Source organism: Phyllobates terribilis, unplaced genomic scaffold, assembly GCF_046119375.1.
Source record: "Phyllobates terribilis strain yellow unplaced genomic scaffold, ASM4611937v1 Scaffold_1__5_contigs__length_1240528914, whole genome shotgun sequence".
NCBI lineage: Eukaryota > Metazoa > Chordata > Amphibia > Anura > Dendrobatidae > Phyllobates > Phyllobates terribilis.
In genome coordinates this window covers 575,330,609-575,356,560 of record NW_027362761.1, presented here as the reverse complement: position 1 = coordinate 575,356,560, position 25,952 = coordinate 575,330,609, and the positions used below count along the sequence as shown (strand labels likewise).

General features: G+C 44.8%; 1 protein-coding gene across 3 annotated transcripts in view; it reads left to right on the top strand.

Moving 5' to 3' along the window:
* The window catches only part of DCC (DCC netrin 1 receptor), a 1,219,041-nt gene that overhangs the window by 831,149 nt on the left and 361,940 nt on the right, over window positions 1-25,952 (top strand). For all 3 annotated transcript variants that reach the window (XM_073681315.1, XM_073681325.1, XM_073681306.1), the window contains exon 8: window positions 11,511-11,667. In XM_073681315.1, the coding sequence (XP_073537416.1) occupies window positions 11,511-11,667 (157 nt within the window). The remainder of the gene's footprint in view (window positions 1-11,510; window positions 11,668-25,952) is intronic.

Here is a 25,952-nt window from a genome sequence, read left to right as displayed (position 1 = left end):
CACCTTCACTAATCCGCTGTTTGCAGCTCTTGGAGCCAAAAACAAATTAGAGGTGTAACATCACCGCTTCCCCTACTTAGTGGCCATTCTTGGATGATGCTCCTCAAATCTATGGAAGTAAATGGGATCTGAGCTGCTCTACCCAAGAACAGCCAATAAATATTATATGGAGCTATGGTTTTATGGCTTGTTACATGGTAATCATGAGGTGACAGAGGGACCTTCAATCAGCTGACTGTGGGGGATGTTGAGTTTTGGATCCCACTGATCTAATAATGATGACATATCCAAAGGAGAGTTCATCAATATGTAAAGTCCTGGACATTCCCTTTAAGATTAAGGCTCCCATAAGGTTTATAAAAGCTTGATTTCTGAGATTTCTTCTTTAGAATATAACCAGATCAGGAGAAAACAATTGTGCTCTTCTGTTACCTCTAGCAAGACAGTTGTCTTCAACATGGTCATGGTGGTCAACTTGTATGGTGGTCTTGATCTTCTTCCCCTGTCCACTAGTTTTCATATTAGCTGCAACATTTTTCCTTCAAGCTATAGTTCAGTAGCCACCTCAATCAAATCCCCTCATTGTGACCTTTTCTGCCCCCAAAAGATTATATAATTAATAATAGTATTCAAAATTTATCAGTAAAGTCAACGTAAAGTTTCGAGCAGATGAATGTCAGTTAAACTTATCAATTTTGGCAGTACTAAGCAATCATCTGTTGTGCATGAGGTATCCCAACTCTTCCCTGATGTCAACTGTCGAAAGAAAAACAGAATTGAGCATGTTGAATTTCAACACGTCCAATCATTTCATTCTCAGGGAAGATAAGCCAGTGCCAAAGGTGTCTGGCAGCCGATTTTCTACTCCTCACGATTGGCTGAGTAGAGCATGCCTGTGTTCCGTGAAGTTGGAAAAAATGGCTGAACTATCAGAAAAAAGCTAAAGTTTATGTCCAGCTTTAGAATGTTTTTGTCTCTTATAGATACTTTTACACAATATGGGTTAATCCATCAATTCTTAAGAGTTCTATTTTTAATTAAATTTGGTATTTCCTTTAGTATGCTGACGGTGATAGACAGCTTTTGATGAGTATCACTAATGATGAGCAGTAGTTTTCCGCGTACTTAACCTTTCTTTATAGTATACAGTGTGTGGGATAATTTTTCTAAGAAATACCGGAAATTCAGCTTAAAATTCCAGATGGGAAGGCACCAATGACGAATACAATACCACAACTTAACAACAAGTTTGTTGGATCTACTCTTCTCGGTTCTTCTTGAGTTTATAATTAGAGATGAGCGGTGTTCGACTAGAACTGTTCGCCAATCTCAAATTCGAGCTGTTTTAGGCGGTGTTCGAGTTGTTCGACGAACCCGAACGATTTGCAAAAAATTCGGCTGTTCGAGGTTATGTTCGATAACTGTTCGTGCACCAAAAGCGTGTCCTGCATGTCTGGCGCTATTTAGAGCACCAATCATGCAGGGATTGTCTGCCACTCACTGTAATGCCACAGCCATGGTGGTTGTGGCATTACAGTGATTGCCCAAATCGATGGGAACAGTGCCAATAGTGAAACATGAAAAGCCGGCAATTCAGCAGCGGCATACACCGGTACCCGACAATTTATAACAGACAGAATAGAGCTTCACACATAGATTAGATAGATAGAAACATGTCAGCCACATATATATGAAGTACAGTGACAGTGTTGCTTACTGTACTTGTCATTTAGTGTAAAGGATTTATCAAAAAAAATAATAGTGTTTTCATGCACCGTCTCTTTAAAAAAGCCGGCCGGCATTTCAGCAGCGGTACCCGACAATTTGGAATAGAAAGAATAGAGCATCACACATAGATTAGATAGATAGAAACATGTCAGTCACATATATATGAAGTACAGTGACAGTGTTGATTACTGTACTTGTCATTTAGTGTTAAAATAAAGGATTTATTACAAAAAAAATTGGCGTGGGGTTCCCCGTAATTTTAGGCTCTAGCGGAGGTTAAGCAGACGGCTGGGGCAGATGTTTGAAGCCTGGGAAGGGGGTAATACCCACGGAGCTTCCCAGGCTACTAATATCAGCCCCCAGCGGAATACCTAGCCTTTACTAGCTATTAAAATGGGGGACCCCCCCAAAAAAAATGACGTGGGGTCCCCCCTATTTTAATAGCTAGCAAAGGCTAGGCAGACAGCTGGGGGCTGATATTAATAGCCCAGGAAGGGTGCCATGAATATTGGCCCCCTCCGAGGCTAGAAACACACATTCATAGGATGCGCCAATTCTGGCACTTAGCCTCGCTCTTCCCTCTGCCCTGTAGCGGTGGCAGTGGGGTAATAGGGCTGGGGTTGATGTCAGCTTATAATGCCAGCTGACATCAAGCCCAGGTTAGTAATGGAGAGGCGTCTATAAGACACCCCCATTACTAACCCCATAGTCAAAGTTAAAAGAAAACACAAACACCCAGAATAAAGTCCTTTAATTGAAATAAAGACACAATCCTTTATTGTACTAAATTAAACCATACTTACTATCACGCCCATTCCAGCTGAAGCCAACGATCTCCTGCAATAAAAGAAAAATAATAAAGCAACCTCATCCTTACCTTTCCATGGTTCCCAGGACAGCTTCAGCTCTGCTACATCGAGATGACAGGCTGGACCGCAGCAGAACGCTGCCATCCAGCGTGTCATCCCGCAGACACTGAGAAGCGCAGGCATGCTTGCGCTCCTCAGTGTCTCGCTGTGACGGCATCCAGATGAGCCGACAATGAACTCGGCTCACCTCATGCACGTCACTGACAGCGTGGGAGAATTCTCCTGCACTCAGCGCTTCAGCGTGAGAATTTTCCCACGCTGGCAGTGACGTGCATGAGGTGAGCCGAGTTCATTGGACATGAATGAGCTCACCTCATGCACGTCACTGACAGCGTGGGAAAATTCTCACGCTGAAGCGCTGAGTGCAGGAGAATTCTTCCACGCTGTCAGTGACGTACATGAGGTGAGCTGAGTTCATTGGACATGACCTCGGCTCATCTGGATGCCGTCACAGCGAGATACTGAGGAGCGCAAGCAAGCCTGCGCTTCTCAGTGTCTGCGGGATGACAGGCTGAATTGCAGCGTTCTCCTGCGGTCCAGCCTGTCATCTCAATGTAGTAGAGCTGAAGCTGTCGTGGGAACCATGGAAAGGTAAGGATGAGGTTGCTTTATTATTTTCTTTTATTGCAGGAGATCGTTGGCTTCAGCTGGAATGGGCGTGATGGTAAGTATGATTTAATTTAGAACAATAAAGAATTGTGTGTTTAGTTCAATTAAAGGACTTTTTTCTGGGTGTTGTGTTTTTTTTAAATACTTTACTAGAAATTCATAGTGGTCATGTCTAATATTGGCGTGACCCCATGAATTTCGGGCTTAGGGCCAGCTGATAATGCCAAGCTGGCCCTAACCCCTTTATTACCCAGTGAGCCACCGCACCAGGGCCCTGGATGAGTTGGGTACAGCGCCAGAAGATGGCGCTTCTATGAACGCGCCATTTTCCGGGGTGGCTGCGGACTGCAATTTGCAGCGGGTGGGGCCCAGAAAGCTTGGGTCTCCCTGCGCTGCAGATTCCAGCCCCCAGCTGCCTAGTTGTACCTGGCTGGACACAAAAATAGGGCGAAGCCCCACGTATTTTTTTTTTTTAATTATTTCATGAAATTCATGAAATAATTAAGGAAAAAAGGGCTTCCGTATATTGTTGTATCCGGCCAGGTACAAATAGGCAGCTGGTGGTTGGGGGCAGCCCGTTCCTGCCTGCTGTACCTGGCTGGACACAAATATAGTGCGAAGCCCCACGTCAATTTTTTTTTAAATTATTTCATGAAACTAGATGGTGGCCCGATTCTAACGCATCGGGTATTCTAGAATATGTATGCGGCAGACCCGGCGCAATCAGCAGAGCGGTGTTTAAATTTGGCGCCAAAATCGCTGACTGGTCGCGGCCAGCAACCGCGACCAATCAGCAAAGCGGTGTTGAAATTTGGCTACTATATCACTGATTGGTCACGGCCGGCGGTCGCGACTAATCAGCAGAGTGGGGTTTAAATTTTGCGCCAATAATGCTGATAGGTTGTGGTCGTGACCAATCAGCAAAGCGGTGTTTGAATTTGGCGCCAATAATGGTGATTGGTCACGACCTCGACCATTCAGCAGAGCGGTGTTTAAATATGGCGGCAACAATGATGATTAGTCGCGGCCGGCAGTCGCGACCAATCAGCAGAGCGGTGTTTAAATTTGGCGTCAAAATCGCTGATTGGTCGCGGAAGGCAACTGTGACCAATCACAGAGCGGGGTTTAAATTTGACGCCAATACTGCTGATTGGTCGCGGCCGGCAACCGTGACCAATCAGCCGAGCAGGGTTTAAATTTGGCGCCAATACTACTGATTGGTCGCGGAAGGCGACCGCGATCAATCAGCAGAGCGGGGTTTAAATTTGGCGCCAATCTCGCTGATTGGTCGCGGCTGGAGTCCGCGACCAATCAGCAGAGCGTTGTTTAAATTTGGCGCCAATCTCACTGATTGGACGCGTCTGGCGTCCGCGACCAATCAGCAGAGCGTTGTTTAAATTTGGCGCCAAGCTCGCTGATTGGTCGCGGCCGCTATTTAAATGTGGCGCCCAAATCGGTGATTGGTTGCGGGCAGCGTCCGCAACCAATCAGCAGAGCGGTGTTTAACTTTAGCGCCAAGATCACTGATTGGTCGTGTGCGGAGAGCGCGACCAATCAGCTAATCGTATTGGTGAGGACCGGGGAGCGCCGCTGCCTGGTCGGATACTTCCGTTGCGAGAAGCCGGGAGATGAGCGACTGCTCGCAGCAGAAGTATCCCGACCCGCAGCCCCGCTCCCCGGTCCTCCCTTCACACCCTAGCCGCTGATGTCCCCACAGTATCCGCATGGTGTTACAAAGATCCGGACATTTGTGTTAAAAATCGCTGATTGGTCGCTGGCGCTGCCCGTGACCAATCACCGATTTGGGCGCCAAATTTAAATATCGGCCGCAACCAATCACCAATCTTTGCTCCACATTTAAACACCGCTGTGCTGATTGGTCACCGACGCTGGGCGCGACCAATCACCGATTTTGGCGCCACATTTAAATAGCGTCCGCGACCAATCAGTACAGCGGTGTTTAAATGTGGAGCCAAGATGGGTGATTGGTCGCGGAGGATATTTAAATTTGGCGCCCAAATCGGTGATTGGTCGCGGCTGATATTTAAATTTGGTGCCCAAATCAGTGATTGGTCGCGGGCAGCGCCAGCGACCAATCAGCGATTTTTAACACAAATGTCCGGACCTTTGTAACACCATGCGGATACTGTGGGGACATCAGCGGCTAGGGTGTAAAGGGAGGACCGGGGAGCGGCGCTGCGGGTCGGTATACTTCTGCTGCGAGCGCCCGCTCATGTCCCGGGTTCTCGCAGCGGAAGTATCCGCACAGGCAGCGCCGCTGACATCCATGCGGCTAGGGTGTGAAGGGAGGACCGGGGATCGGCGCTGACATCCAATTGGTCGCGGCCGCTATTTAAATGTGCCGCACAAATCGGTGATTGGTCGCCGTCTTGACCGCGACCAATCACTGATCTTGCCGCCAAAGTTAAACACTACTGTGCTGATTTTTCACGGACGCTGCCCGCGACCAATCACAGATTTGTGCGCCAAATTTAAATATCGGCCGCGACCAATCACCGATCTTGGATCCATATTTAAACAACGCTGTGCTGATTGGTCGCGGCCGATATTTAAATGTGGCGCCCAAATCGGTGATTGGTCGCGGTCTTGGCGCGCGACCAATCACTGATCTTGCCGCCAAAGTTAAACACTACCGTGCTGATTGGTCGCGGACGCTGCCCGCGACCAATCACCGATTTGTGCGCCAAATTTAAATATCAGCCTCATGCACGTCACTGACAGCGTGGGAAAATTCTCCTGCACTCAGCGCTTCAGCGTGAGAATTCTCCTACGCTGTCAGTGACGTGCATGAGATGCACCGAGTTCATTGGACATGAACTCGGCTCATCTTTATGCCGTCACAGCGAGACACTGAGGAGCGCAAGCATGCCTGCGCTTCTCAGTGTCTGCAGGATGACAGGCTGGATGGCAGCGTTCTGCTGCGGTCCAGCCTGTCATCTCGATGTAGCAGAGCTGAAGCTGTCCTGGGAACCATGGAAAGGTAAGGATGATGTTGCTTTATTATTTTTCTTTCATTGCAGGAGATCGTTGGCTTCAGCTGGAATGGGTGTGGTGGTAAGTATGGTTTAATTTAGAACAATAAAGAATTGTGTGTTTATTTCAATTAAAGGATTTTATTCTGGGTGTTTGTGTTTTTTTGTAACTTTGACTATGGGGTTAGTAATGGGGGTGTCTTATAGACGCCTCTCCATTACTAACCTGGGCTTGATGTCAGCTGGCATTATAAGCTGACATCAACCCCAGCCCTATTACCCCACTGCCACCGCTACAGGGCAGTGGGAAGAGCGAGGCTAAGTGCCAGAATTGGCGCATCCTATGGATGCGCCATTTCTGGGGCGGCTGACGGCTGGTGTTTCTAGCCTGGGAGGGGGCCAATATTCATGGTACCCTTCCTGGGCTATTAATATCAGCCCCCAGCTGTCTGCCTAGCCTTTGCTAGCTATTAAAATAGGGGGGACCCCACGTCATTTTTTGGGGGGGGTCCCCCATTTTAATAGCTAGTAAAGGCTAGGTATTCAGCTGGGGGCTGATATTAGTAGCCTGGGAAGCTCCGTGGGTATTACCCCCTTCCCAGGCTTCAAACATCTGCCCCAGCCGTCTGCTTAACCTCCGCTAGAGCCTAAAATTACGGGGAACCCCACGCCAATTTTTTTTGTAATAAATCCTTTATTTTAACACTAAATGACAAGTACAGTAATCAACACTGTCACTGTACTTCATATATATGTGACTGACATGTTTCTATCTATCTAATCTATGTGTGATGCTCTATCTTTCTGTTCTAAATTGTCGGGTACAGATGCTGAATTGCCGGCCGGCTTTTTTAAAGAGACGGTGCATGAAAACACTATTATTTTTTTAAATAAATCCTTTACACTAAATGACAAGTACAGTAACCAACACTATCACTGTACTTATTATATATGTGACTGACATGTTTCTATCTATCTAATCTATGTGTGAAGCTCTATTCTTTCTGTTATAAATTGTCGGGTACCGCTGCTGAATTGCCGGCCGGCTTTTTTAAAGAGACGGTGCACGAAAACACTATTATTTTTTTAAATAAATCCTTTACACTAAATGACAAGTACAGTAAGCAACACTGTCACTGTGCTTCTTATATGTGTGACTGACATGTTTCTATCTATCTAATCTATGTGTGATGCTCTATTCCTTCTTGTCTAAATTGTCGGGTACCGGTGTATGCCGCTGCTGAATTGCCGGCCGGCTTTTTTAAAGAGAGCATCTTCTGAGCAGTTTGTCAGCTTTTGGACACCTTTGAAGGTGTTTTCTATGTGTTTCTATGTGTTTTTGTTTGCCTGCCATTGGTTTTAACGGTGTTCGACGGTGTTCTAAGGTGTTCGACGAACCGAACCGAACCCGAACACTACGGGGGTGGCTCAACACTATTTATAATGACAGCGGACATTAAAAGCAAATTATGACCAACTTTTCCTCCTCCATTTCGTAAACTTTATAAACCAGGTATTTTATAGTACATCGCTAAGGACATTATTGAAGTCAAGACTATAATGGATCATATAATGATGGGCTATTAGTATATGGTAAATGATTGTGCTCAATGGTTAAAAGAAGATTTCCCCAAAGCTGCCATCAGAATATACAAGTAGTCAGTGTTCTGAATAGTATTGATAGAATCTAACAGAAAAACTAGAATTAACGTTTCATTGGATCATGGCCACCATTTGTAGTTCAAAGAATGGAAAATATACATAATTTTCTGCTTTGTATTAGAGCCTGTCTCATTCCTTTGTTCACCTTTATCATTTCTTCCTTCTCCTGAGGGCTTTGGTTATGGGAACATTGCTCCTCAGGGGTGGTATCACATACCATCTTCTATAGTATGCTTGCCTCTCTCCCTGGTAGTTCTACTCATGCTTGTGACCTTGACATCATTCTTTATCAGTCAATGTAAATAACCCTTTTTTTTACCCCAAAACAAAGACCATGGTGCTTTGCAGTATTTACCAAATAGTGAACTTGTGCTACTTCGTCCTAAGTTTGAAACTTACCAAAGCCAGGATTTCCATGGGGTTTGTATGTGCCCCACCTATGCTTGACACATGTACAATGTTTGTTTTCCCATACATCCAAAACATTTGCTGATATCAACTTGATTCCAAAAAAACAAGCTTCTAGCTCTAGAAAATGGATACAACAGTTTATATCCAAGTCTTGGGTTGGCCGTACATTGAGAAGTTTTGACAGTTGTTTTCTCGATGACTTGTCCTTTATCATTGGTCTGTGCAGGGTGTTGTCTTGGTTGACAATGCCTCCGGTTAAAAATGAGAAATTGCCTATCGATCTCTGCTGTGATCTGGGGGATGGTCTAGGTTTCCGTTGATGAAATGTGTGGATAACTTTTCAACAATAGCACCTAACAATTATTAAAAAGACAACGTGAGTGATGAACTTTTCAGCAGGAATCTGCCCTTTGTCGTCATCTGGTATTATTGTCTGCGTTAAGAAAAGAATGTGACGGTTGGAAAAAAATTGTCAAAATCAGTCAGGCTGATCAAAATCTCCAAAAGTTTTTAACATTAGATCTTCCAAAATTTCTAGTGCATGGCCAGCCATAATGTTTACAGGCATCTGTTAGCAGTTCTGGAAGGTTTGCTGAGAAGAATAGCCGTTCGATCACCTATGTGTCCATTTCATGGCCACAGAAGAATTGTATCTCCAGGTAACAAACGATAGCCATCTGACACCTCTTCACTATTCTAACAAACCATGCTATTTTTCATGGGAGTGTCCTATAAAAAAAAATATAGACAGGGCAGAGAATATACATATGTACCCCAAAGTGGGTGCTGTTGGGATCTTAAGTGTCTATCCTTGAGCTGATTGAGAAGAAGAGGGTTTTAAATGACCATAAATGGGTTATCTCTGAGTTTTTTCCTGTGGGGCTTAGAACTCATTGGCAGGTAGTTGCTAACCACCTACTTGTTCTGCCATGCGATGGATGTCTCCAGGCTCAGAGAGGTCATGGATTGCTCCTGCTGGTGATTCTCCTGCTTCCTGTGACTTCATGTCAACTGAGCAGTTTCTTCTCTTCTGCTCTTCTCTGGTGACGTGATGTCACTGCCGACGTCATGTTGGTTTACATCTGGCTCCCTGCTATGCAAGGCTTAGCCGACTGTCAATCAACATGATGTCAGCCGTGGTGCCCTCTCGACAGGGCAGCGAGGAAGAGAAGGAACTGCTTTGTTGACGTGATGTCACTGGAAGCAGGAGAATTGCCGGAAGGAGTGGTCTGTAACTCCTCTGAGCCCAGAAAGATCGGCGCATGGCAGAATAGGCAAGTGATACTTAGCACCATAGAAAAAAAAGTCCTGGATAACTCCTTTAATTGAATTTGTTGGTGGGTATGCTTCAACTATGGTGCTGCCAACCTAACCCGCAGCATGGCATATTTGGTGCTATACCTTCTTCGCTGGTAGTAACGTCTATAACGTCACTCAAACAGATACTATTCGGACTCGTCTCATCTCTAGAAAGTCTGATATGCGATTACACAATAATCTCACACAATATTTTATTACCCCAGAATTGCATTCACTGTTTTGCCCGATGGATTTCCTTGTAACAAAAATAGGCAACATTTATGACCCAACTTTTTCGTCTCATGGGGTGGCCATCAGCCCTGCTTAAACCAGTCATGTTTCGCTCTCTACTTTACTTTGGAAGTCACTAAAAATAAAGAGCCGCTGATAGCTGTTATTAGCCCACGGTATTACTGCAATTTTCTTTAAAGGGAAACTATTATTAGGGAAGATAAAGGCTCATTTACCTGTAAAATGGTAAGTGCCGGCTTTATAGAATGGGACTGGTGCTCTGTGGCAGCGGAGGAGCGCATTCACAGGAATCTTGGCAAGAGCTTTCCGAATTAGTTCAGGACGTGGAAAATCAAAATGTCGGGAGATGAATTTTCTATGAGGCGTAAGAAGAAATGAAGAGGCTGTAATATCCTATGTTCCAGCATTTGTCTGTGAAAATTCCCAAGGCGCCAGAACATCTGACAAGTGAATTAATTGAATAAATATAAATATATTTGTTTATAGGGGTTGTCATGTCCTGACAGCCTTTCTGCAGGGTCAGTTTGGTCTACTGGAGCAGGTGGGACAACCTGACTTTTGGATGTGGTTTTACTAAGTCCTGTCGCTTTGCAGCCCAGTTTGAAGGACTGTCCCAGCAAAATGGGGACAGTTGGCAATTATTGGGCATAATATAATCAGGAATGCCCTCAAACTAATATAGATATCTAATTTTAGACTACTTAGTATATAGCCAGCCTATTGTTCTTGGTGGCGTAAAGGAACATCAAGGAGGGTTGTGCATCTACACCACTCCCACTATTGAGAAACTACCTCCCAGCATGCCCTGATAGCCACAGGCACCTTGTACTTTTACAACAGTTGAAGTGCCATAAATTGCAGACCGCTTGATAGGGTCAGGCAATGTCATAGAGTGATGACTCAGGACTCGGGTGGAAATAAGCCGCAATTCCTATTGTAGAAGACGAGATCTGGGGGTAGAAGAAAATATTGTCAAACTTACGGAACTTTCTAAAGAACTTTGTATTATTTTCCATCATTTTAAGAATTCTGTTTATTGTCATTATTTACAAAAATAATCTAGAAAACTATTCTGGCCTAATTGTATTTATTAACACCAATATAAAGGGTTGTCCAGGCTTTGGGCTCAAGTCTGCAGTCACTCTTTGTGACTGCAGACTTGAGAATCTTCACAGAGAACACAGTGAGCACTGCCAGAATTCTCCAGTGCCGGTGCTGGGACCGGGCAGTGATGTATGAGATCTCAAGTGTGAGGTTTGTATACTTTCGGCCACATTCCAACTAGACGTAAACGTGCCACGCATGTGTAGTAGGCATGTGACCAAATGTAGGCAAATCGTATACTTGCAGTCACGCTCCTGCCTCATACCCTACACTTCAAATTTTATTGATACATTGTATCACGCAAACTGGACAAATCAGACGTATTTGCAATGGGTGGTTCAGTTTCTGTTTTATTTAATTTAAAATAGCCATGGATCGAATCAGAACAAAATATATTATATGGATGTGATTAGATATTGATGATTTACATGTATTATCATATGATTTAATTTACATTTGTTCCATCTTTGCCCGGCCCCATGTTTTATGGACTCAGTAGTTTTTACCCCCACACATTTTCCTGTTGAACCCCTCTCCTTTGTATCACCCGGTTCTCTGACTGAATCCCCCCGTTCCCCTACAGCTGTTCCCAGTTCCAGTATCCTTCCCTCTGCTCCTCGAGATGTGGTCCCTGTTTTGGTTTCTAGTCGATTCGTACGTCTAAGCTGGAGGCCACCGGTAGATACAAGAGGGAACATACAAGCCTACACTGTCTACTTCTCCAAAGACGGGGCTCACAGGTATGTCCATTCACTTGATTTATGATTCTGTTCTCGTTCTGTCTGTTTTGTATTGCTAGTCCACACAATGCTCAACAATCATAGTATGTTTCTACATGAGGAAATCATGGGTGGTCTTCTCAGCCTAGTTATCAACTGTCCCCCCCCTAATGTATAATATTCATATTGTGGGAATTTAGATTCTCGGAATGGCAGCTGATGGACACATCTGAAACTGTATCCAAAAACTTTAGTATTTGAGCAATTTTTCAATTCAACTCATGACACCTAGTTTCAATTTCTTAAAAGGAATCTGTCAGAAGGATCAACCCTCCTAAGCCATCTATATTGTCATAGGAAGCTGTATAAAATGATACCTTTGTATCTCTGATCCAATGATCCAAAGAAATCCAAGTTTTTCTTAATATGTAAATGAGCTGCTAAGATCTATGGGCCGGACACAGATCTCTCAGAGAACCTGCCTCCAGAGCTCAATGTAAATGAAAGGGGGAGTTACCAGTGTGAGACAGACAGATCAGTAGAGCAGACTGTCGGTCATTACATATCTCACACTGGTAACTCCCCCTTTCATGTACAATAAGCCCTGGAGGCAGATTCTCAGGGAGATCTATGTCCGGCCCATAGATCCTAACAGTTCATTTACATATTAGGAAAAATGTGGATTTCTCTGGAATAAGACATCGGATCGCATATATCAAGGTATCATTTTATTCATCTTTCTATGACCTACATGCCCATATAGACAACTTGGGAGGATTCATCCTGCGGAGAGATGCCCTTTAAAACATATGAACATTTTTTTAACCATTTTGTTTTATTTCTCTAATGCATTTGAATTGTAAAGAGTCTTGATAACAGAACTACTTTAATGTATACAGACAATATTCAAACCTATCTCTCTCCAATATGCCTTCAATATTCTGATCCTGCAGTTATACTACTTTGTATCTGTCTGCTACCTCTTATTTCCTTTATATACCTTACCTATGTATTAAGAATTAAGAGAAACAATGACTTCAACTTCAGACTACACAAGGTTAGTTTGTAGTCTGTTACCATGGGGATGCATAGGTCTGGGTAGAACCTGTGCACGCAAAATGTTAGCAGATTTTTAATCAAGACTTTTTGCAAATTTTCTTACTCTTCCAGTTCAAATATATTGCAGCAATAAATATGCAAGCAAAAGTCTTCATACCCTCTTCTATTTAAGTTTTTTTTTAAAAGGTTGATAAGTTTTATGTCAACAGGTACATTGTATAATGCCATGCTATGCTATCGGGTCCTCGGAGTGCCAGGATAATGTATTATGGAAAAAGTAAAACAGTTTGATGCCGATAATGGTTGTTGTGTTTTATGCATTTTATGTTGGATCATTGTAGACTCCTGGAGAATTTTCTAATCTAGGAGGAAACAATTGTTAATTATTTAGTTTTTTTTTATTACAGCCTTCAGCAATTAGTTTTGCATGTCTAATATTTGCAGAAAGAACATTATCAAATGAGTCAGCATCTTTCTTACCAGGCTACAATAAATATGCAACACGGTTACATGCCAGACGGGTTGTTAGAATTTGTTCATTGAGATAGCGCTCTGTAATTCTTGTATCCAGTAAAAATATTCATAGCCATTAGGAATATTAGAAAAACTAGTATTTCATTAGAAAAATCCAGACACTGGATCGTATTATTTATTTTTATTTCTTGCCATTTTGATAATATTCTTTACATACCGTCACAATGATCAGTGTATACAAACTCTACAATGATACCTTGTAAATGGCGCATAACATTACATACAAATCGAAGTGATATAAAGCTCAATTCGAACATGTGGCATGATTGAAAGGACACGTATGCTTTCACAGAAAGTGCTGTTTTGCAAAAAGGTCTTCTTCGAAAATATTCTACAAAAAAATATCCTCCTTAAAAAATATTCCGCAGCTCCTATATAAAGCTACATGTCTACATAAGAGAAGAGTGGGTCGATTCGTGAAGGTTCAAGTTCAAGTCAAATTTCTTGAAATTCGTGGTTTCATGTGAATTCAAACTTTTTGAGATTCGACTCATGGTTTGCAAAAAAAAAAAAAACTTGCCCTGCACCAATTCCCACACTGGTGAAGAATCAGAAAGAGTGGGCTAAAGTCATCTTGCATTGGCCCGCAGGCCCGCAGCTATGACATCTAGTGGATTATCATACCTTGTACAGTGGTGGTCAGTACCTGGAACATCACAGATCAGAAGTTCCTAGTAGGGTACAGTTTGTACGTCAGTGTGATTTTACATTTCCAGGCATCCTGTGCGAGGGGAAAGAACAGTACAGCTGACAGCAGTATGGGAAGATAACTGCAGCAGTAGAGTTGTTTGTGATGAGACAAAGCTCAGCTCTGCTGTGCTGTGCTAGTTATAATTACAAACAGCTCTGCAGTGAGATCAGGAGAGCAGACTGTCAGTCATTACATGTCTCACACTGATAATACCACCTTTCATTTAACATAAGCTCTGAGACAGATTCTCAGGGAGATCTGTGACTGGCCCATGGATCTTAACTGTTCATTTACTTATAAAGAAAAATCTGGATTTCTTGGGAATAAGACATTGGATACCGTATTGCAGGTATCAGTTTTATGTGGCTTCCAATGACCTACCTGCCCATATAAACGGCACAGGAGGAGATTCCATTTATGAGCTTCAGTCTGGCATCTGTGTTCCTCCTATATTGCACAGTATCTATACTGTGTATCCACCTCACACTTTTCCCCATCTGCATACTGTCCCCTTCATACTGTTCCATTACATTGTCCACCCACACTGCCCCCTATCTTTACTGTCCCTCGATACTGTCGCCTCACACTATTCCCCCCCCAATAAAACTCCCCTGCATATTCGGCTCCATTGGAGTGCTTATCTTCCCGCCATCTTCGCCTCCTCTGCTGCTGAACAGTGACGTCAGCTCGGAAGTGCGGAGCTTCAATTGTATTTGCATCCGAAATATGTAAATGCAATTGAATTTAGGGAGCCGGCATTTTACCTATTCTCTAATCTAGCTTTCAGTTTAACAACCTCCTTGGAGAACATCTGAATTCGACTCCTGAGAGTGGCAAATTGCCACCACTTAGAAGACATCCCAAACCATCGCATGAGCCGAGTTGCTAATTTTGCCTCATGGCAGAGGCAGCCTGAAGACACCCCCCCTGCTAACTGCGCCTGGGGAATATGACCCCCAGTTACGCCCCTGCTGTCACGAGTGTGTCTGAGGTGACAGACAGTCGCCCTGCAGTTGGTTGCAGGAGATCTCTACATTTGACATTAGAGACATCTTCTTAGAGGCTCGCAGTCTCTAAGACCCAGCTCCTACCTCCTTCTAGCTAATTAGCTCCCTGGCCCGAGTGTATAAATACCTGGTGTGTCTGAGTGGGAGGTGCCGGCGATATTCATTACTAGTTGTGAGGCTTTAGCAAGAGCAGTACTTCATCCTCTTTGGAGCTTGAGGCCATGTGCGCTGGAGTCGTCTAAAGCGAAGCAATCCCCCCCCCTGTTTGTCTACCCTTGTTGTCTATAGAGTTTAGTGGAGATCGACTAGTGCTCATCTCCTCCCTTCCCTAGCCTTAGCCATACGCCTGGGAAAGTCAGGGCGAGGCACGCGTGCGGCGATTTGTGAAGAGCCAATATAAAGATGGTAGTTGAGACAGAGTGACACTAGACCAGACTAGGAAGTCTCCACTCCCCCCTTTCCCTAGTGTCTGGGCTCCCTGTCCCTCTTCCCCCTGTGTTGCACTAAGTCTTTCCCACACCTTGCGTGACACCTGTCTTCAGGCATTATAACATGAATCTTGTGTCTGTGCTACATTATAAAAATTGTTAATGTTCTCCAGGATAGAACAATAGAGGAAATCCTCAGAACCACAGACAGATAAACTGTATATTTTCAGGATTCTGGCTTTGTCATTAGTTTCTTGGAGCAAGAACATGTTGTGAAAGGTTAAAGCAGAGGGCCTTAGAGAGTCTCAAAATCGTTCTTATTTAAGTAGGCACAAGAAAAGTTGACTATGAAATTAATGACTGTGGTTTTCGTATCAGGCTTCAATTGTCTTTAAACCGGGTTATCACGACATTTCCAAGGTCAATAAAGTTTCTGCCAATTTTTTTTTTCATTTTTCTTTCCTTTTCTTATTTTTTGTTTAATCATATAACTGCAAACACACAGGAAAAAAACATTTCCCTTCTTTACCAAATTGAATTTTTTTTTTCAATTTTGGAGTCTTAAAGGGATTGTCCAGTTTAAAAAAAAATATAATTATATATGTTTGAAGTATAAATATACGGAAGGTACTAATGTACTTGTAGTAAAGGCTTCCAGATTTCCAGAAATCAGCACCAGTCCCAGGTCCATGCTGCCCCAGGTCCAATGTTTATGTACCGGCCAATGCAGAGAAGAGGAGTGGCTCAGATATTGAAATAAGACAGTGAGCCAGCCCTCTTCTCTATCCATGCATTGGTTATGGCAGACAAATTAGTATTCTTAGTTATTAAAATGAGCCTTTCAGACCACCCCCTTCATACATTAAAATGAGCCTTTTAGACCATCCCCTTCATACACAGTACTGATTACATTTCAGCATAGGAAGCTCAATACCTGTACCTAACAAAAGCCATAGCAGAAGCTACCAGGACACAGGGACCTTTGTGTCCCAATCTCAAATATCTCACAATCTTACATGTATTTAATTTGAAATATTTCTATTTCTAAAATATTTTAAGTTCACAATCCAGGAACAGCGCCACCATTGTTAATGGCCACACCTGGTATTACAATTAAAACTGATTGGTACAGAGTTTAATTATTCTCTTGTGAACCTAGCATCTGCCCATATGTCCTATTAGTACTAAGCAGATCAAAGTTACCATGCAATACCTCATGTCTCCTGTGGGGGAAACGATTGATAAACAAAATTTTCTCCTAGATACAGCTGCATATGTTTCAGTAGTTTAAAGAGGTTTTACTTTTTCAACTTTTTTAAAGTTAAAAAATAAAATAAAATTGGTTACTCACCCTCCCTAGATCCAGTACTGTAAATCTGCCACTGCTGCTGTGGTTGTTTACAAGAAGCAGTGATTTATGTCACATCAACTGCGCACAAGACCACTGCAGCCAATCACTAGGCTAAGCAACTCATGACATCTTCATTGGCAGAGCAGCTGAACCCTGTGATTGGCTGCAGAGGTCGCATGCTGTATGGATATATCATCACCGCTGCAGCCTGTAAACAATCATCAGAGCAAATGTAGAGAAGAAGGACCTGGGGAGGGCGAGAGACAGATTTAATAGTTCTTGTATTGAAACAAGGATGGGGCAAAAAACTGAGAAAAAAAATGAACCTCTTCTATGTTTGTAAATCCATTAAATTTCCAGGTATTGCTCTAAAATATATATCTGGAAAGTTCTAAGGAGTCTTATAAGAATCCCTTGAGCTAATCACGGGATCGACCAACTGGCTAGAAGAAACTACTGTTTTCAGTTTTCCTGCAGTGCCACCCACAGGTTAAATGAAGCATTGTACAATGCCCAAGATGAATGAAGATGGTATAATGCTTGGATATGTCGGGTCCTCCAGAAAGAGACTCGCTCTTTAAATGTTGGAGCCATCTGTATGAACTGAGAATATCCTCATATTTAAAAATTAGTTTTCTAAACCAGAAAATTAAAAAAAAAAAAATTATTACATTAAAATATGCAAATATGAAAAACAAAAGCTGGTTTAAAAGAAATACAAGATGCAATGACGACACTGAAAGTCAATAGGAGAATAGCTATGGGCAAATCAACAATGAAGTCACTGGACAAGGTCTTCAAATCGAGGAACATATCACTGGCGACGAAGACACGGCTCATACATAGTCTTCTCTGTAGTAATTAGTGATAATAATCTTTATTTTATAATAATGATCTTTATTCCGCAGCACTTTACATACATCATCGTCGCTGTCCCCATCGGGGCTCACAATCTAGACTCCCCATCAGCATGTCTCTGGAGTGTGGGAGGAAACCGGAGAACCCGGAGGAAACCCACGCAAACATGGGGAGAACATACCAACTCCTTGCTGATGTTGTCCTTGGTGGGATTTGAACCCAGGACCCAAGCGCTGCAAGGCTGCAGTGCTAACCACTGCGCCACAGTGATGAGCGAGCACTAAAATGCTCGGGTACTCGTTGCTCGGGTCAAGCAAATTGGAGTACTCGGGTATTCGACCCGAGCAACGAGCCCAATGTAAGTCTATGGGAAACTCGTGCATTTTTCAGGCGGCTCCCCCTGGCGGTCTGCAGAGGGCCTAAAAATTGCCCAAATCGATGGGAACAGTGCTCAAATGACATGGGAACAGCATGGCTAAGACCCCTGGAAGCAGCTCTGACTCCCAGATCACTGCTGTCAGCAACATGGTCAGAGTATTACGCCACTTTTACGGACTCACAATAAAACATACAAAAACTAAACCAAAATGAATTTTCCTGGGAAATATGTTAAGGAACATCCTTTCCAGGGTAATAACTTGTATATAAGGCAAAATAAATAACCAAAAACAAAAATACTCTTCCACAACTTGGGCTATGTTCACACGTAGCGTTTTTGATGCGTTTTTGCACTTTTGCATTGCTTTCAACCAAGACAAATGCATTCACCAGGAAATGTCATTTTAACATTTTACAACCTTATCTGGCCATGTGGTGTGTGACACATCATCAGACACATGCATACAGTGCTGAAAAGACATGGGAACAGCATGGGGAAGACCTCTGGAAGCATCTCTGACTCCCAGGTCACTGCCTAAAAGTGTGTCCATCATAAGTGATCCTTGGCGCATGCGAAGATGCCTCCCGCCATTCACCTGTCATTGCAGACTTGCAACAATCACTGTCCATGTCCTTGTCCCAGTGCAGTGTTCAGTTGTCCCTACCCCACTCCTTGGAATGCAAGCGCAAGTATGCAGCCACCACCCACCCACCCACAGGCTGCAATACTATACTGCCAACTTTTTGACAGCTGCTTGCACTTGAAATGTGACCTTTTAGGCTCGTGGAGGTGGAAGCTTTTCACAACCTCATGCCGGCGGCGGCTGAGTGTCCATACTCGGTCCGCAGCCGCCACTATATTTCCCGGTATCGCCTCCGCCTTCCACAAGCACGGGTCCCACAACATTACCCGTGCCCTCCCCAGTGCACTTACTGGGAAGGACCGCCTAACCACAAACACGTGGACAGGTGAATGTGGCCAGGGACGGTACGGAGCCAGTCCACAACTTTTTTTGTTAAGAGTTGTATTTAGCTCGGTGAAAGGACTGGCATAGAGGGAAACCGTATCTACCCTGCATGTCATTTCTCACAGGAAGTCCTGTAATGCAGCTTGTTGTAGAAGCAATGGCAGCCCGTCCAACATCAACTCGCCCTTGTCGGTGGTGCTTCGACACACACACATCTTTCTTTGCACATTTAATTTCTTGAATACAGAGTTGGACAATGGCCTGATCTGTAATGCGTTTTTTTGAGAAATAGCATGCATAAGCATGGCCGATCCACATAAAAAAAAGCAGCCATAGAGTGTCCGGGAACCTTCCACCACACTTTTCTTAGCCAGGGCTGCTTCTCAGCAGGGTCGGACGGGCCCACCAGAGAACCGGAGACTCCTCCGGCGGGTCCTAGCTTCTCCTTCAGGAGAGTTCATAGTGCCGAGGTGAGGCCATGATGATGATAGAGGCCACCATCTGCTTAGTTTTCTGTTACTTGGAATGCAAGTGCAAGTGTGCAGCCAGCCACCCACCCACCCACCCACAGACCTCAACACTAAACTGCCAGATTTCTGGGCAGCTTTTTGCACTTGAAATATGGCATTTTAAGCTCGTGGAGGCGGAAGCTTTTCACAACCTCATGCCGGTGGCGGCCAGGTGTCCATACTCGGTCCACAGCCGCCACTATATTTCCCGGTGTCGCCTCCGCCTTCCACAAGCACGGGTCCGACAACATTACCCGTGCCCTCCCCAGTGCACTTACTGGGAAGGACTTCCTAACCACAAACACGTGGACCGGTGAATGTGGCCAGGGACGGTACGGAGCCAGTCAACAACTTTTTTGGCTGAGAGTTGTATTTAGCTCGGTGAAAGGACTGGCATAGAGGGAAACCGTATCTACCCTGCGTGTCATTTCTCCCAGGAAGTCCTCTAAAGCTGCTTGCACTTGAAATGGGGCCTGAACATTACTGCTGGTACTTTTCTGTGGGAATTTGCTTGCCTCCTACCAGCCAGGAATATTTCCAGCAAACTATGGTACGATGCCATGGTATTAGCACTACCCCCAGTACCAGTAGTGAAGCCATCCCCAATTTCCTTCTCAGGAATTTTATTTGCTAGACTGAGTGGCTGCCCAAATAAATTTTCTCACAAAGGAGCTGAAGATAGAGTGGCAGTAGGTGCAAGTTTCTCCAGCCTGTTAGATATTAGAGGGTGAATGGCAGCACAATAGATCAGTGGTTATCACTGAAGCCTTGCAGCGCTGGGATCCTGGGTTCAAATCCCAGCAAGGACAACATCTGCAAGGACTTTGTATGTTCTCCCCATGTTTGCATGTGTTTCCTCCTCAGTAAAAAAGCAGCCATAGAGTGTCCAGGAACATTCCTACACACTTTTCTTAGCCAGGACTGCTTCTTGGCAGGGTTGGACGGTCCCACCAGAGAATCCTCTTGTGTGCCTTGGCTTTTACCTCAGGAGAGTTCATAATAGCGCTAACTTTGCAGCTGCTATGGGGCTCTTGAGTGGGTGAGAAATGTTAGCCCTCAGAATCAAATCCTCTGGTGGGCACAATGTTTTTCAATCTGAAACAGCTTCTCAGTGGAAGTTGTATTTCACCACAGCCATATTCTTTAGCTCGGTGAAAGGACTGGCATCGAGGGAAACCGTATCTACCTGAGCTGTCATTTCTCCGTCACCAGGTTCCGCCCATTGTCACACACAACCATACCTGGCTGTTTGTTCAGCGGTGAGAGCCACAGATCAGGCTGCTGTGTTAAAGCTTTCAACATCTCTGCAGCGCTGGGCGGTTTGTCAATTAAGCATTAAGCATGTTATCTTCAGCACAGCCTGTTGCCGCTTGGCCAAGGCAGTGCTGCAGTGCTGTCAGCTTGTGACTGATGTGATCATTTCGGAGATGGAGGAGGAGGTGCATGAGCTGAACAATGTGATTACATTGAGGTTAAATTGGTGACGCTGTTTTTTATACTAAAGAAAGATCCTATTGTTTTGTTTTTTTTACGTTATTTTTTAAGACAAATGCATTCACCGGGAAATGTCATTTTAACATTTTACAACCTTATCTGGCAATGTGGTGTGTGACACATCATCAGACATATCCTTTTTTATTGATGATGGAAAGACTCTGAAAGTCATAAAGCCTATTTTTACAGGGACATCAGACGGCCCTTACTATTCTTAAAAGGCCAGCAGTCGGCCGTAGCTATTGTTAGAGAGCCATCAACCGGCTATGCTTTGTTGTTCCCATTATTAACAAGTGGGTCTCCTATACTGTTATTGCGTATCCAGTGACTGCAAGGGCTGCCAAAAATTTGGACGCAACCCAATACCTCTTTGAAGAGACAAAGAGGAGGGTCTCAGTAAAAAAAATGTTCCCATTATAAAGGAGCGGGTCTCCTATAGTGGTAATGCCCATGCTGTGACAGCAAGGGCTGCTAAAATTTGGGAAAAACCCTACTAAGAATTTTAAGAAACATAGAGCAGGGCCACAGTAACAAGGTACGACATGTTCCCATTAGAAAGGAGAGGGTCTGCTATACAGTTATAGGGTATGCAGTGAGTCCAACGGCTGACCAATTTTAGGAAAAACCCCACTAAGAATTTAAAGACACACGGAGCAGGGCCACAGTAACTAGGTACGACATGTTCCCATTAGAAAGGAGAGGGTCTGCTATACAGTTATAGGGTATTCAGTGAGTCCAACGGCTGACCAATTTTAGGAAAACCCCCACTAAGAATTTAAAGACACACAGAGCAGAGCAACAGTAACGACAAATTCCCATTAGAAAGCAGAGAGTCTCCCATAGCGTTGGCCTATGCAGTGAATGCAAGGGCTGCCAAAAATTTGGAGGCACGTCAATGCCCCTTGGAAGAGACGTGGAGGAGAGCCTCATAAAAAAATGTTCCCATTAGAAAGGAGCGGGCCTCCTATACTTGTAATGCCCATGCACTAAGTGTATGGGCTGACAAACATTTAACCCTGGGGGGTATACATGAACATACTGTATAAAAAAAAATTTTCACGGGCATCATAAACACCCTTTAAAAAAAATTATGTGGGTGTTGCATCACGGACCACGATCACCCTGGTGATATGGTGGTGGAGGATGAGGAGAAGGAGGAGGAAAAGAGCAAATAGCCAAAATCAGGAAGCGTATACCCATGTGTGGGTATGAAAAGGAGCATGGGAATACACCTCCCAAGAAAAGACACTGGATTTGAGTTTATGTTATGCTGCTATCATTCGGTGGTGTTGAGAAGTCTGGCCCAATCCAGCCCTTGTTCATTTTTATAAGAGTCAGCCTGTCAGCATTTTCAGTTGACAGGCGGATGCGCTTATCAGTTATAATTCCACCAGAGGCACTAAAACCCCGCTCTGATAAAATGCTAGCGGGAGGGCAGGCCAGGACCTCCAAGGCATAGAGAGCCAGGTCATTCCACATATCCAGCTTGGATACCCAATAATTATAAGGCACAGCGGAATCACGGAGGACGTTGGTACGGTCGGCAAGGTACTCCTTCAGCATCTTCCCAAATTTTGCACTCCTTGTGAGAGTACCCCACGTCTCAGGGCCTGTGCGATGGGAAGGTCTGAGAAAACTCTCCCAGAACTTTGACAGTGTTCCCCTGCCTCTGCTGGATTGAAGTTGTGTCTCTCTCGCCTGTACTCCTTGGTTGTCCAACGAAGTGTGCCCTCTGCCGCCAGCGCTTTCAGATGGGAATTTTTTTAATAGTTCCGCAACAAGGGCTCTCTGGTACTGCCCCATTTTTGTAGACCCGTCCGCCTCAGGAATAAGAGATATAAAGTTCTCCTTGTAGCATGGGTCTAGAAGTGTCACCAACCAGTAATGACTGTCGCCCCAAATTTTGAGAACGCGAGGGTCATGGGAAAGGCAGAGTAACATAAACTCAGCCATGCGTGCTAGACTACTAATAGGCAAGACTTCCGTGTCCTCACCAAGAGGATGGCTGACCATGCTCTCCTCCTCCTCCTCCTCCTCTCGGTCCTCTGACCATCCACGCTGAACAGACGGTATGACAGCAGTGCAGGTAGTACGGTCTATAGTACATGAAACTAGCTCCTGTCCTTCCTCCTCCTCCTCCTGTTCCTCATTGTCACCCAATCCACGTTGGGATGAGATGAGGCTTGGCTGTGTGTAATCACCCTGTATGGTTCCTTTCTCCATCTCATCGTGCTCCGCCTGCAATGCATCCTCTTTGATTGTGAGCAGAGAGCATTTCAGAAGACAGAATGCTAATTATGGCATCATCGCCACTCACCATCTTGGTGGAGTCCTCAAAGTTTTGGAGGATGGTACATATGACTGACATCCATGTCCACTCCTAAGGTCTTATGTGTGGAGTCTGAACTGAATACCGACGCCCTTGTTGATGCTGGTACTCAACAGCTGCCCTCTTCTGCTCGCAAATCCTTCCCAACATCTGCAGTGTAGAGTTCCAACGCGTGGGGACATCACACACCAGTCTGTGAGCCGGAAGCTGCAAATGCTGCTGAAACACTGCAAGGGCGGCGGAAGCTGTAGCTGACTTTCTAAAATGGGCATACAGGCGGCGTACTTTAACAAGCAGATCCGGCAGCTCCGGGTAGGATTTGAGAAACCGCTGAACCATGAGGTTAAGCACATGGGCCAGGCATGGTATGTGTGTGAGCTCGCCTCGTCTCAGAGCCGCCACCAGGTTCCGGCCATTGTCACACACGATCATGCCTGGCTGTAGGTTCAGTGGTGTGAGCCACAGATCTGCCTGCTGTTATGATCTGCAACATGTACTAAGGAAAGATAGAGGAAAGCTGTCCCTACAGTAAGACTAAGCTGAATCCCTACGATGTAGTGGCCTGCCTATTCCTAGTGAATAGACCTGCCTGAGTCCTCGGCTAGTCTGAATGAAGACCTATAGAATTACGGGAGGGGTCCCTAAAAGAACTAAGGACTGGGACAAAAATGGGACACCTCCTAAACAGAGAAGTTGTTGCAGAACACAAAAAGACAAACTGACAAAAATGTACTAGAGGTCCCAGAGGGCCAAGCGAACTAACAGAGAAAGGCACCGAAGCACCAGGCTAGAGAAACAGTCAAACACTGAAGTCCAGCACAGCCAGAAGGGCGGAGATGGAATATAAAGGCAGATGGTCACGTGACCGCAAAACACAAGATACAAAAAACAAGCAGGAGGGTTCTAACAGTACCCCCTCTTTTATGAGGATCCTCCGGATCCTTCAGGCCCAGGCCTATCCGGAAACCTCCTGTGGAAAGCTTTAACAAGCCTAGGAGCAGAGACATCATCCGTCCTTACCCAGAAGTTGTCTTCGGGACCGAAACCCTTCCAGGAGACAAGATACTGTAATCTCCCTCTATGCCATCTAGAATTCAAGATACGAGAAATTTCATATTCGCCGTCTTCCACCACAGGAGGAACTGTGACAGTGGCATCCCTATCAGATACATCAGCCTTTTTCAGCAAGAAAACATGAAACACAGGATTAATATTCAAGGAAGTAGGGACATCCTACCTAACAGCAGACGGGTTAACAACCTGAAGCACTTTAAATGGACCCACAAACTTAGGACCCAGTTTTTAAGAGGGAATCCTCAACCGCAGGTTGTTCGAGGACAATCAAACCATGTCACCCACAGTAAACAAAACCTCTTTACGTTTCCTGTCAAAATACTTCTTGGACTTCTTGTTAGCCTCTTGAAGGTTGCAACGTACATTAGTCCAAACTCTCTCCAAATCACCGGAAAAATTCTCCTCCTCCGGCACCGCCGACCCCAATTTGGAGAACGAACCAAAAGACGGATGTCTCCCAGTACAACAAAAAAAAGGAGAACACCCAGCAGAGGAGGATGTATGATTGTAAACAGAGCAAATTCTGCGAGAGGCAGAACTCAGACCACACCTCTTGATTGTCCGCCGCAAAACAACGCAAAAACTGTTCAACATACTGGTTCTTTCTTTCAGGCTGTCCATTAAACTCAGGATGATAACCAGACGAAAATGACAAATGGACTCCCAACCTGTCACAAAAAGCATGCCAAAAGCGAGCCACAAACTGAGGTCCTCTATCAGAAACAATATCCGTGGGAATGCCATGGAGCTGACAATCTCCTTAACAAACGCCTTAGCGAGTGTCTTGGCGCAGGGCAACTTAATGAATGGAACCAAATGACACATCTTACTAAAACAGTCCACGACCACCCAGATGACAGTAAAACCCTTGGACACAGGAAGATCAGTAATAAAATCCATTGTGAGATGCGTCCAAGGTGCACTAGGAACCTCCAGAGGGCAAAGCAACCCCGCAGCAGGAGTATGTGAAGCCTTTGACATCCAGTCCAGCACAGCCAGAAGGGCGGAGCTGGAATATAAAGGCAGATGGTCACGTGACCGCAAAACACAAGATAGAAAAAACAAACAGGAGGGTTCTAACACCTGCTCTTTCAGAGCTGTCCACAACTCTTTAGCATTCTGCTGTTTTTCACCTAAGCATATTAGCTTCAGCTCAGCCTGTTGCCTCTTGGCCGAGGCAGTGCTGCAGTACATCCAGCTTGTGACTGATGTGGTCATTTCGGAGATGGAGGCTGAAGAGGAGAAAGAGGCTGAGGAGGATGAGGTGCAGGAGCTGTAGACCGTGGCGGCATCCCTGATTGACCTAGGGCCCGCAATCCTTGGCGTCGGGAGGACGTGTTCCATCCCAAGGTCCGACTGGGTCCCGGCTTCCACTATGTTAACCCAGTGTGCCGTCAGCGAGATGTACCGTCCCTGCCCACAAGCACTTGTCCACGTGTCCTTGGTTAGGTTGACTTTACCGGTAACTGCGTTGTTTAGAGCACGGTTAATGTTTTGGAAAACGGCACACCGGGAGAAATAGTGGCGGCTGGGGACCGAGTACCGAGGGATGGCCATCAGGTTGCGGAACGCTTCCGTCTCCACGAGCCTAAAAGGCAACATTTCGAGCGCAAGCAGTCGTGAATT